This window comes from Eublepharis macularius, chromosome 6 (genome assembly GCF_028583425.1).
Source record: "Eublepharis macularius isolate TG4126 chromosome 6, MPM_Emac_v1.0, whole genome shotgun sequence".
NCBI lineage: Eukaryota > Metazoa > Chordata > Lepidosauria > Squamata > Eublepharidae > Eublepharis > Eublepharis macularius.
In genome coordinates this window covers 91,482,749-91,495,123 of record NC_072795.1, presented here as the reverse complement: position 1 = coordinate 91,495,123, position 12,375 = coordinate 91,482,749, and the positions used below count along the sequence as shown (strand labels likewise).

The 12,375-nt window shown below is 42.7% G+C and overlaps 1 protein-coding gene across 1 annotated transcript in view; it reads right to left on the bottom strand.

The window, feature by feature from the left end:
* Positions 1–12,375, bottom strand: part of DOCK1 (dedicator of cytokinesis 1) — a 602,286-nt gene that overhangs the window by 508,381 nt on the left and 81,530 nt on the right. The window contains exons 5-6 of the mRNA XM_054984271.1: positions 7,836–7,932; positions 4,184–4,332 (exon numbers count right to left, since the gene is read on the bottom strand). Of these exons, the coding sequence (XP_054840246.1) occupies positions 4,184–4,332; positions 7,836–7,932 (246 nt within the window). The remainder of the gene's footprint in view (positions 1–4,183; positions 4,333–7,835; positions 7,933–12,375) is intronic.

Genomic DNA, 12,375 nt, shown 5'->3' with positions numbered 1-12,375 from the left:
CAGATAGCATGATTAGGCATGAGCATGATTAAGAACTGTTTATTTAGGTGTTATTATAACAGCATGATTTGTATAGCACAACATGTTTGCTCTACTCAGTTTGTTGGTATTCTTCCATCTGGTCAGCTTCCTGACTATTGTTTATATCTTATTGTTCCTCGGTAAAGGTATGCCTTTATGTTGGCCTAAATGCCTTACCATCTAGAGTTTTGCAAGGGAAGTATTGTAGGGTACCATATTCTGACAGAATATGTGACTGTGGTGTAGGTAGTATCACCTGACTTTTGAATGCAGCTATTTTTCTGAGGCTAGGAATCTTAATTTTTCCTGCAAAATATAGATGATACGGAGGCATTACCTATTACTAATAGGAGATAACAGTAGACCCTTCACTCTTTAAGGTATGAAATCTTATGTGCTTGTGATTGATTTTTGCAACCATTAAATGTGGTCTAGTTTTTGTATTTTAGTAGTCAGCTTAAAACAGTATGAGGGAGAGAGAGAGAGAAATAGATATGTATTTGATAACGTCTTTCTCTTCATATTGGTAATAGGATATGAATACAATAAGTGTTTTAGCCAGCTGCTCATTCAACTACTATCTAAAGGCCGCAGACTCCCTATCTAACACACACACAAATGCACAACTGAAAGTAATTTTAAAAAAGAAGAAAAACCTAAAACATAATAACCTCACTTTCAATCACAGCATTAGCCTATTATCAAATAAATCAGACTGTCTTTCTCTGACTTTCCATCCTTATGCTATTCATAATATTATCACTTCGTATAATCAATGAATAAGAAGATTCACTCCTTTTTTGAAGCTTCCAGTTATGAAGCCAATGTTCATTTCAAAACCTTAAATCCAAAGCCATAGATCTGACTTCATAAGTATTTTGCATTTGTTTCAGAAAAGCAATATGAAAATACAATTTTTACAATATTTCAGAAAACAAAAAGGGAAGCAAGCTGTTTTGCAAAGTCCACAGAGTATTTACTAAAGGCATAACAAATACATGATTATATCTACAGCTATTGGAGCTGAAATGGTCTTTTTTGTTTCATTAAGGGAAAGACAAAAATTCAAACACAAACAAAAAATTGCATTATTTTATGGTACATATTTTACTCAGAGCTCTAAACTGAGTTCACTTTCCAGCTCTACAGAGAATGTTTCAACAATTTAATTAGTTCATCAAAACAATAATGCATAAGGATACAAGACAAGATGTTCTATAATGTCTGAACATAGAGCATCTGGAGGTTATTCAGAATATTTTTTACCACTTCCTTAGCCAGATGGCAGAATAAAGTAGCCAACAGATAATACCAACAACATCTGGCTAATTGTGTGGGGTAGAACAGCCCATATCTGGGGCTGTAAAATGTTCTAGCACATAATGGCATCAGAGGAGGTTTTTGCATAACCATTTCTGTTGACTGAAAATTTAAAGAAAAGAAGTACTTAAAGACCACATAGACAGATTCCCCAGGAGGCAGTATGCAGTGCAACCCATTGGAACTTAAAGATGTTACTGCAGAATTTCTACTCTCCCGTGAGCTGAATAATTGTATAAATCATTGCTTTTCAGGTATTTAGAATATAATATCATAGTAATTTTTAACTGTTTGCCCAGGTTCTTGCAAGGCACCAGCTAGGCCTGCTGAAACCCAATGAATTACATGTTACATGAACACTACCTGCCATTGGTTATCACATACAAAGCTCTTCATGGCCTACGGGACCACCTCCCTCCCTATGTTCCTCCACAGCAACTTTGCTCATCTGATCAGGGTCTCCTGCAGGGGCCACCCTGCACATGGGCGAAATGAACAGCAGCCCGTACACAGGCTTTCCCTGTAGTGGCCTCTACCCTGTGGAACGGCCTGTCTGAGGAGGTCAGGAAAACCCCCACTCTTCTGACTTTCCACAAACGATGCAAAACCAAATTATTCAAAAAGGCTTTTAATTCAGATAGGAGGGCTATATTGTAGGGAGGGGGTCTCAGGTACTTTGCTAATGAGTTAGGGACCAGAGACTTCTCCACGAAGTTGCCTTACATACTACGTTTCTTTAAATATGTACTCCTCTGAGCTACTTGTGCTTCATATTGTCCTAGAATTGCTTATGTTCTGTTCAGCATTTCTTCAACTCTGTATTGTATTCTTACTAATGCTATCTCTTTGTAAACTTGTATTTATTTACCCTATGGCATTGTTTATAGAAATGTCCTTGATATTGACTGTACTAATCTCACATTGTGTAATCCATCTTGAATCTCAGTGAGAAAAGTACACATAAATGACATTAATGATGATGATGATGTGAACTACAATGCAAAATTCAAAGGGGCCAAGAATGCATGTCTTCCCATTGGGGATCACTGAGAGTGCCCAAGGAATCTTTGTGTTCTATGGAACTAGTTGGAAAACTTAGCAGCATATTACAAAGTTTCTAATTTTGAATAATAAAAAAATGAATTTGATTTTTTACTAACTGGTCAGGAACAAAAGGTAAGGTATTTTGGAAAAGCTGAGGTACCCGAGTCTTCAGATTTTTTTGAGAAATCTGTCAAAGCCACTGTGTCCAAACACTGATATACTTCAGGTGTTACCGGTAAGTTAACATTGAAATTTTGAAAGGAACCAATTTGGGGCAGATAAATCAGTGGGACTTACACAAAAGTCGGTGAGCACAGGATTGCACCTGAACTTGCTGGCTATGTGGGCAGTCTCTTTCCTTCAAACCAAGGCTCAATTCTATAAGCTAAAACAGAATGCTTTCCCAGGCTGGCTGCTGAAATAAAACAAAGAACTTGGAACTTCCTCATCTAGGTCAATCAAGGAGCGGATATAATGGCATTTACTGCTGAAGAAGCAAAAGCAGAGATGGCAGGACACAGTAGCCTGTCACATTTCTCCTGAACATGCTTTTGTTGTGTGAAGATAAACAAGATACATGAGGATAACCACGTTCTTTTGTGGTATGAGCAACTCATGGTCCAGTAAGAACATCCCCTGTTCCTCTCCCTCTTTTTGTGGTACTTGTCAGCAGCAAGGAAAAAAACTGGTAAACAATGCACTATTAGTAGATTTGATTTAATTAGTATGCTATATGCATGTTGTTGTTATCAGTGCCAATTATAGTCCGCCTTTCTCACTGAGACTCAAGATGGATTATATAATTTGAGATTAGTACAGATTATTACATCAAGGACATTTCCATAAACAATGCCATAGGGTAAATAAATAAACATTTACAAAGAGATAGCATTAGTAAGAATCCAATACAGAGTTAAAGAAATGCTGAAACAGAACATAAGCAATTCTAGGACTGACATTAGACAACATGAAGCAGGTAGCTCATGTAAGGCAACTTAGTGGTGAAGTCTATGGTCCCTAACTTGTTAGCAATGCATCTGAGACTAAAGCAGGCTACCTGAAATTGGAGACTTGGGTGTAGCAACCTATTTCCACCACACCTAAAATGACACACGTGACTTCACTCTAAATTTCACATTCTCAGAATCCTGTAATTGAGTTTCTAAGAAATTAAGATAGAACTAACATCTATACAACACAGGTACAGGGGCCTATTGCATTTAGTTTCCACTTGTTGTGATCCGCCCTGAGCCCACTGGTGTGGGGAGGGCGGACTATAAATTGAATAAATTAAATTAAATTACTCTCTGTTGAAACTCTGTAAACACCACTTCTTACATATCTGTGCCCAAAGCCTGCTGTGTGGTACAATGATGATATGGAGCCAGCATGCATAAAACACACACAGAGTACAGTTATTTTTAAATGATTTGTGTGATTTGTGTGGTTGGGGTTTATTTTAAGTAAGGTAATAAAGGCATTAAACCTGCCTGAACCATTAGAAAAGGCAAACGTGAATATCTAGAGCAACATTTAATTAACTGATCCACATATCTATCATTTCAGTTGTGAAGCTGATCCACACACTGCAGCTGAGAGCCTTCTTTTTGTAGGGCACCTGAGAGCCTTCTTTTTTTCATTAAGTCTGCCTTTGTTCTCCGTATCCTAGTTTTCCAGGGCAAAGGAAGAACATGCAACAGTCAACTCACAATGCTGTTCTGGTGTTCATGTTCATTCTGAACCCTACATGCAAAAAAGAATGAAGAATGCTAAGCATTTTGAACAATTCTTCACAAACCTATTTCCGTAGTCAATTTTGGCAGTGACTTTCTTTTTTAGTTCCTTCAGCTCATCCTGGGGTAGAGTTCCAGAAAGTATTTGTGATCGCCATTCAATCAGATTATATATCATGTGCCTCACGTTATGGAACATCTCTCTGTTATCTTGCTGTAAGAGTGCAAAAAAATTAAATGTTAGAAGCAGCTGAATTCAAATTCATATACAAGTTTGAAACATTGTATCCAATAGGGACCCAGATTTGTTACCTCACTACAGAAAGTGTTTACTCTTCCTTAAAAATTTAGTTCAATACCTAGATGTGTCTTGTTTTGCCAATACATCAGCACTTGAAAGTGGTTCATACACTTGTAGCATGTACTTTTTTGACTAGATGTTTGCTGCCTATCGCTGAAGGAGGGGAAGGGGAGGAGGCAGAGGCAGCAAACACAGTCCCACACGAAGCTAGAGTGAAAACTGGTCACAACTTTTATTGATTTACAGCATATAAGGAGCATTGGCGATGCATGTGTGTCAGATCCCATAACACTGGCTGATCCACCTGCCAGCCGATGACCCTAATTCCCCTAGACCGAGCCTGGGGGGAAACCAAGGAGCAACACTGGAGGGGGAGATCACATGGTTGTATACCCGAGTGATTCCCTTGCCACCTGGAAGTGAGTCTGTCCAGGTAGCCCCGAGCTGGCATGTCCGCAACTCACTCCCAAGCTTCTTTATGAAAATCCCCTTAATGGGAAGACTGGGCATGCAGGCCCCGCCTCCCTCCAAAAGGGATCCGATCCAATGCCAACCACCAGAACCAGTTGTGACAAAGAAGATAAATGCAAAACTGAAACCCTAGAAAAAACCCTGTACAACCAAACATGAGGGGAGAGGTGGGTGGGATTCGCTGATCAGAGCAAAGTGTGGGAAGGCGAGGGCCTGCAGCCCCATATATACCCAGCTATTGGACCGGAGTGAAGACTTCTCCGGTCCGGATCCAGGTCCTGCCCTTCCACAACCCACCCCACTCACACTCGATAGGGCGGCCAGTGATTTGAGCTGATTGGCTGGGGGAGGCAGCACCCACCCAGAAGAGATGGGCACATCCAGCCAGCATGGCAGCCGCCATGCCCCACCCCCTTCACCCCCCGCCAGCAGCAACCCAGGCCCACAGTTAAGTCTGGTGGGGTTGTCGTTTCTTTCATTGTGCTCTGCAACGTAATATAATACACAGGGCTCTCCCCACTCTTCTGTTTGTAGCAACTGAGTACATGTATGTACGCATTTTCTAACTGAATGCAAGACTTCATTCATCTAGCCAAGTGGACCTCAGCTCACAAGCAATTATGCCATAATACATTCATTACTCTTTATGACTCTGTACATTAAAAGAAACTCATGAGCATTAGTTCTGTTACGGTTCTTACTTTACATACAAGTTAACCAGAAAGTCAGTGTTACCACAGTGGCTTGAGTATTGAGCCTGGATGTGAAATGTCTAGGTTCAAATACCTACTCAGCAATAAAGCTCAATGTGCGGCCTAGGAAGTCAACATCTGTCAGCTTATCCTTTTTCTTAGGCTACAACAAAGCTGTTCCAAGTTCCTTAGGAAAAGGCAGTGGGGGAGGGGGGAAACATTTGTGATGACAAATGAAATAAACATCAGCAAGTTTTCAAAAGTCATACACTGCTGCTTGGTAAGAATGAACATTTGCTAGCATTGGCACTAGTGGCCAAATGCTGACAAAACCTCATTTCCCCCCTGAATATTATATAGTTAATCAGGACTTTTTTTCTGGGAAAAGAGGTGGTGGAACTTAATGGTGGAACTCAGGACCATGCAATGATGTCGCTTTGAGTCAGCTGGAACAAGGGGGAGTTTTTAAAAGTTTGAATCGTCCTTGGCGAAAATGGTCACATGGCCGGTGGCCTCGCCAGACAGATCTCCGGTGGCCTCGCCAGTCTGATCTCCAGACAGAGGGGAGTTTAGATTGCCCTCTGAGCCAGGCGCGGAGGGCAATCTAAACTCCCCTCTGTCTGGAGACCAGGGGCTGGAGCCACCGGCCATGTGACCATTTTCAAGAGTTTCCAGAACTCCGTTCCACCGTGTTCCAACTGAAAAAAAACCCTGTGGTTAATTAAAACAATGTACAAGTTTCAACTGGAATAAAATATTGAATTTTTTTGGTAAACCATCAATTTCTGGACCAATACATAAGTTAGATGTCTCATGCTGATTTCCTTCAAGTATACTTGATTTCTATTGATATAAGCATGAGGGAGTGAGCAGGAATAATTTGTTTAAATAATATTAAGCCATCAGTTTAAATCGCTGCAGATTTTTTTAATGGCTTTAAATAGTAGAGCTACGTTGCACGCAGAAGGATCAGAGTCAGATAAGAGTATTAGATGAATTGGCCCTAATACAAAGTCTTACATGCAGCAACAAAGTGCATGCATGTAGCTGCGGACAAGTAACTTCAATCATGTACCACACAGATCGGCAGCACCAATCACCTGTGTGTGTGTTGAGGAGGGAGGAAATAATAGACCTAGGGTCCATCGACTCACTTAAACTGGGGACAGGGGAAAGTTCACTCAACCACATGTACTAGATGGATGGAGTCAGCAATGATAACTGAACATGCAATATAAGGTAAGACATTCATACAACTGATTTTATACAACTGCCAAGAAAAATCACTTTGGGCAGATTACAGAGCATTTAACAATGAATTCAATACAACCTTCTGGGGTTTTCAAAGAAGAGGTACAAAGATGAGATTCCTGCATCCTCTGCCATTTATAGGTAACCAATACCAGTAACTAGAATTACTCCCCATATTCTTTCTAGTATGGTTGATTTTGCTTTGCATAACTTTTGTCTTATGGAAGATTGTTTTTCCCTTCCTCTTTTCATGAGACCTCTCTTAGTGTTGCAATCTGTTTGGGGGTTGTTTTGTTGGAGATTCCAATTGGTTCCAGCATGTTGCCTTATTAGACTTATCCTGGTATGTCATCTTTTAGTTCTTGCCAATTTTTCAGTTTCAGAATCTGAAAAGGATCTTGAACTCCTCACTGAGCTAGCTTATTTCAGCCCCTCAATGCAAGTGCTTCAAATATTACTAGGTGCCAATACCTTTCCCATAAGGCGGCTTTTATGCAGGAGGCCCTGTCATTGCTAGGTTTGGGTGTGAACTGTCTGAGTATCAGGCACTTAGCAACTTCATGGCCCTCACTGAGACAGATAAGGAAGAGGGACTGGCTGTCAGTTTGGGTTATTTCTCCTCTGCATCTGCAGCAGTTTTTGAAAGGATCTTTCTGAATGAAGGTAGAAATGGAAGAAGAACAAACAAGTGGAATTAAGGATTTTCTGCCCTACTTTCTTTCTCTAGTGAGAGAACTCCAGAGCTTTCTCTTCTCACTGTGGTAAAGAGAGGACTGAGTGGAAAAGTGCACCCCTCTCTCCTTACACATAAGTAGGAAAAACTGTTTGGAAGGGAGGAGAATGCCTCACACTCCAATGAACTCTGAAAACTTTCCACAGCTGGCCTGCACAATTTTCATGTGGAATTGCACAGAAAACATGATGATGAACTATATACATTTCAAGGATCAAAGACACTGAGGTCCCCCAAACTACTCAGTTAAAAAAAACTACTACACTTACAACATAGAGTTGTCGCCATATTGTGGACCATTCCCGTAGTGTTGTGGTAACTTCCTGAATGAGTGGTAGTTCACTAGGTATGACAGTTTCATGTTGCCTAAAAATTTAATAATTGATAAATCATATCATATAAGACATTTATAATAAAGGTTGAAAAATGGATATATTCTTTTGAGGTAATTATTATTTAGCATTCATCACTCAAGCAAAACAGCCAACAGGATGTTACATGTGACTACAAAGAAGAATGCTCAACCCCAACAGTGCTAAGATTCAAAGACACAAAAAATTGTTTTGCAAGTCTTTAGTGTTTCTGCCTTTAAATAACTGTATTTAAATAATGCATAACCTGAGTACTGTAGAACTGATACACCACACAGTATGTCAGGAGGAGTACTGCCCTAACTGGAAGAGCTCTGCAATCAGTCAGAATGTGCCATTATGCAGTAATCAAATGATTAGTGCTTTTACAATTTACATATTTAAAAGGGCATAAAAATAAATCAGGAAGAGAATAGTTCGTTTTACATTCAGACCTGTACCTGGCAAAGTTTTTGAAAATTTTACACTTTGATCATGACTTTTTTTTCAAGTATCAGTTGTATAACTTTTAATTCATGTGCATGGTTATTTGAGTAAAGCGTACTGAATTCATAAATAGCCAAAACTATCTGCAAATTAATCAGTGAGAACAACAAAGTGCATAAAACACCATCAGAAATTGAAATATTACTGTTTTTCAGTACAGAGTAATAGAGATCTGGCAGAATAAGGGTATATGAATGAATCTTGATCTGGAAAATACTTTTTGTAACAGATCTTTGCTGGAGGGCATCAGATACTCTTTTTTTTGCTGTATCAGAAAAAAATGACACAGTAGCTGCATCAGAAGGCTATAAAATAAAATTGGAAAAGATAAGATGCATTTGTGGCAATAATTATTAAATGGATTTTCATGGAAAGCAATGATTAATTCCAAATATACTATGCCTCAAACTAAGCCTGCCAGTTCAGATCCCTGTACACCCAGTACTCATCCTGCTCAAGTGTGTTTTCCCCATTCACCTCAACAGAATAAATAGACTGCTCTGTTCACACATACCTAGAGTTTATGTATCTGCAAGGAACCTCTGGATTGGGGAATAATGTTGTAATTCAGCCACACTTACCAGATGCCTTATCATCACTTTTTATGACTACTACTTCCTTTTCAGGAAGCCTGTCATGAGAACAGTTTTCTCTAAGCCCTTTCCTTCAGACAAAACAACAAAATAAAGGGCCACATACATGGTAGCCTAACAGTTTAGAATAGGGATGTGCACTTCGGGTATCCGAATCGGGGTTTTTACCCGAATCTGGCCTGATTAGGAAAGATTCGGTAATTCCCTGAATGCTGGCCCCGATTCATAAGCATGCTGGCCCCAATTCGGATATACCAAAGCAAAGCTTTCTGAAGTGATTCGGATCGCTTCGGGGCAAAGTTTTGAAGCTAAATCAAGCTTCCCATGCTTTCTTAGGAGAAGGGAGGGGGGAGAAGGAGTGAGTAACTCACTACAACCTCCTCCTTATCCCTCCCATCTTGTAAAAAAAGGCGGGAAGCTTGAATTAGCTTCAGAACTTTGCTGGCTGTTTGCAACGCATTGCAATGCAAGCAGACAGCCAGCAAAGTGTATAGTTTAGTTGGGGCTTATATTTTCCAGTTGCTGTTGGGGGGCTTGACTGGGTGGGGGAACTAAAGGGTTAGGGGCTTGACTGGGTGGGGGAACTGTTCCTGCTTTGATTTTGTTTTAAAGTTCACTGTTGTGGGTTTGAGTTCTGTTCCAGTTGTTGGTGGGAGGGGGGAACAGGTATTGGGGTGTGTGTGTGTGTGTGTGTGTGTGTGTGTGTGTGTGTGTGTGTGTCTGTCTGTCTGTCTGTCTGTCTGTCTGTCTGTCTGTCTGTCTGCTGGGTTGAAAAATGGATATATTCCATTTTGGGGTGTGATTAAGAGGGGGCTTGCTTGGGGGTTCTGGTTTAAATTGCTGTGGTTAACTGGTTGGACATGAGTTTTTAATTTTAATTTCAATTTATTTGAGTATTACTTCTTTGTTCTGTGTGTGTGTGTAAATGTGTGTGTGTGTGTAGAGGAGTTGGGGTTCAGAGGGGGCTTGCTTGGGCATTTTGGTGGTTTTTACTGTTGTTAGTTGTTGTACTGCAGATTTACAGTTGTTGTTAGAGTTGGTGTTATTTACAATTGGGTGTTTTACAGTTAAGGTTTGTTGTTTGCTATTGTTGTTGTTCTGTTGGTTTGCAGTTCCAGCAGTGTTTGGTAAGTTTACTTTGGTTTCCTCAGAGAAATTAGTTTTGATTTAAATAGTGGACTTGTAAGTTAGGTAGGCTAGTGGTAGGCTTCTGTCATTTAATAATATTGCCCTATAAAATAAATTGTTAGGGAACAAAGCCTAGGTTTCCCCATTAAATAGGCTTCTGTAGGAAAAGAATCAGTAAGAGTTAGGTTGGGTTCTGTTCAAATATAAATAGGCTGCCCAATAGTAGTCCCTTAAGTAGGGTTTCCCTGCCCACCTGTGGTGCCCTTGGAGCCAGGCCGGGCATGGTTTTTGTATAGGCTTTCCTTTATATTGAGGTTTAGGGCCAGCTTGATTCCTGAAGAGGAATTCAGCTGTTGTATAGGTTTAGGTTCCCAAAACTAAATAGGGCCGTTTAAAAAGATATTTGACTGACCATCTCCAGTAGTAACAGAGCCACAAGAAACATAAGTTTAGAAATAGGTAGATAGGTTTTGAAGCTAAATTGTAAATTTGGGGTTCTTTTATAGAAATTTAAAAACAGGTAGTTAGTGTAGGTTCAAGGAGGGGAAAGAATGACAGATAGGAAAGCTGAGAGGGGCCCCGGGGGAAAGGCCAGCGGTAAGTCTAGAGGGGTGGAGGGGAGGGGAAGGGGAGTGCTGCGGCTATCCCCCAATCTGAACGGAGGAGGCCCTCCCCTGCGCTGCTGCCATTCACCAGCCTGGCTTCTGGTGACAGGAAGAGGGTTCACAAGGCCCTCTTTCCTGAGGCAGCTACTGGAGGGCCACCCCCAACCCAGGTGTCTGAGGCAGGGGCTGGCATTGGGCGGGGGCCTACTGCTGAGGCTCCCCCTTCTCCAGCTGTTGAGACCCAGCAGCTGGAGGAGGGGCAGCATGTGGTGTCTCCTGGGATGGACATGGGGCACATGACTTTTCCCGCATTCCCGCTCACCCCAGGGACCCAAAGGATGTTGTAGGAACTGCAGGAGGAACCTCCTGCTGGGTGTTCCTCCCATTTTCTCTGAGGCCAACAGCAGGCCTCTCACGGCTGTGCAGGAGGAGAGGGTGCTGGAGGAAGAGGAAGAGATTGTGGTGGAAGAGCCCACAGCTCTGCCCCTTCATCCTTATCCATCTCCAACTGCCCAGCCGAGAGTGAGACACGGTGTGTCTGCTCCTGGGGCCCCCGGAAGCGCCTCCCCTGAGCAGCGTGCGGCCCCCATTACCTCCGATATCTGGAGTCACTTCCAGAGAAAGGAGGACCCTTGGTTTGCCCAGTGCCGGCATTGTAGGCAACAGATCAGTCGCGGGAAGGATGTGAAACATCTCTCCACGTCTGGAATGCGGAACCACCTGAAGAGGCAACACCAGGCGGTGCTTCTTCAGGGGGACAGTTCAAGTGGCACCACATGGATGCAAGCTAGCCAGAAGGAGACAGGCTCCTCTGGTGCTCTCCCCCCATGGGTTCCTGTAGCGCAGGGATGCCAAGCCTCTCTGATGGAGATGCTTGGTACACAAGGCGCTAGTCTGCCCAGAGTGGTAGATGGTCAGCCGTTCTCCACTTCACCTTCCAGGGGCTGCTCCGTGATGTCTATCCCTGGTACATGATCCCTGCTTGCACGACACTGAGCAGGACCGTGGTGCCCTCATTTTTCCGGGCTGCCAGGGACCACATGAAGGGACAGTTATCCTCCGCTGCCGGGAGAACTGTGCAGTTCACATCCGACATCTGGACCTGCTCTAGTGCGCAGCATGCGTACCTCTCACTTACTGCTCGCTGGTGGCAACCCGAAGACCTTCAGAGTGGGGGTGAGGTGTCCAGTGTTAGGCAGGGATGGATGGGAGATTGCTGGGCTGGCTACCGCAAGGCCTTGCTCTATGCCGAGGTTCTCGATGTGTCACACACGGCGGAGAACATCGCGGTCACTTGGAGGAGGGAGTTGGATCGCTGGATAGGCGAGGGCACCATCACCATGGGATTCATGGTGATGGATGGTGGCCAAAACATGAGGGCAGCGGCGTGGCAGGTGAGCCACAAGTGCATATACTGTGGTGAAAGCTGCGCTTGGGTTGGGCTCCTCCCCGGAACCCCAGGACCCCGCAACTCGTGACCTCCAGTATCTCCTGCAAGAATGTTGGAGGCTCATGGGTCATTTCTCACGCAGTGTGAAGTCCACTCATGAACTGCGCCAGAAGCAGGCCAGGGCAGGCGTGCCGGAGCATGTCCTGATTCCTGACATAGTCACTTGCTGGAACTCC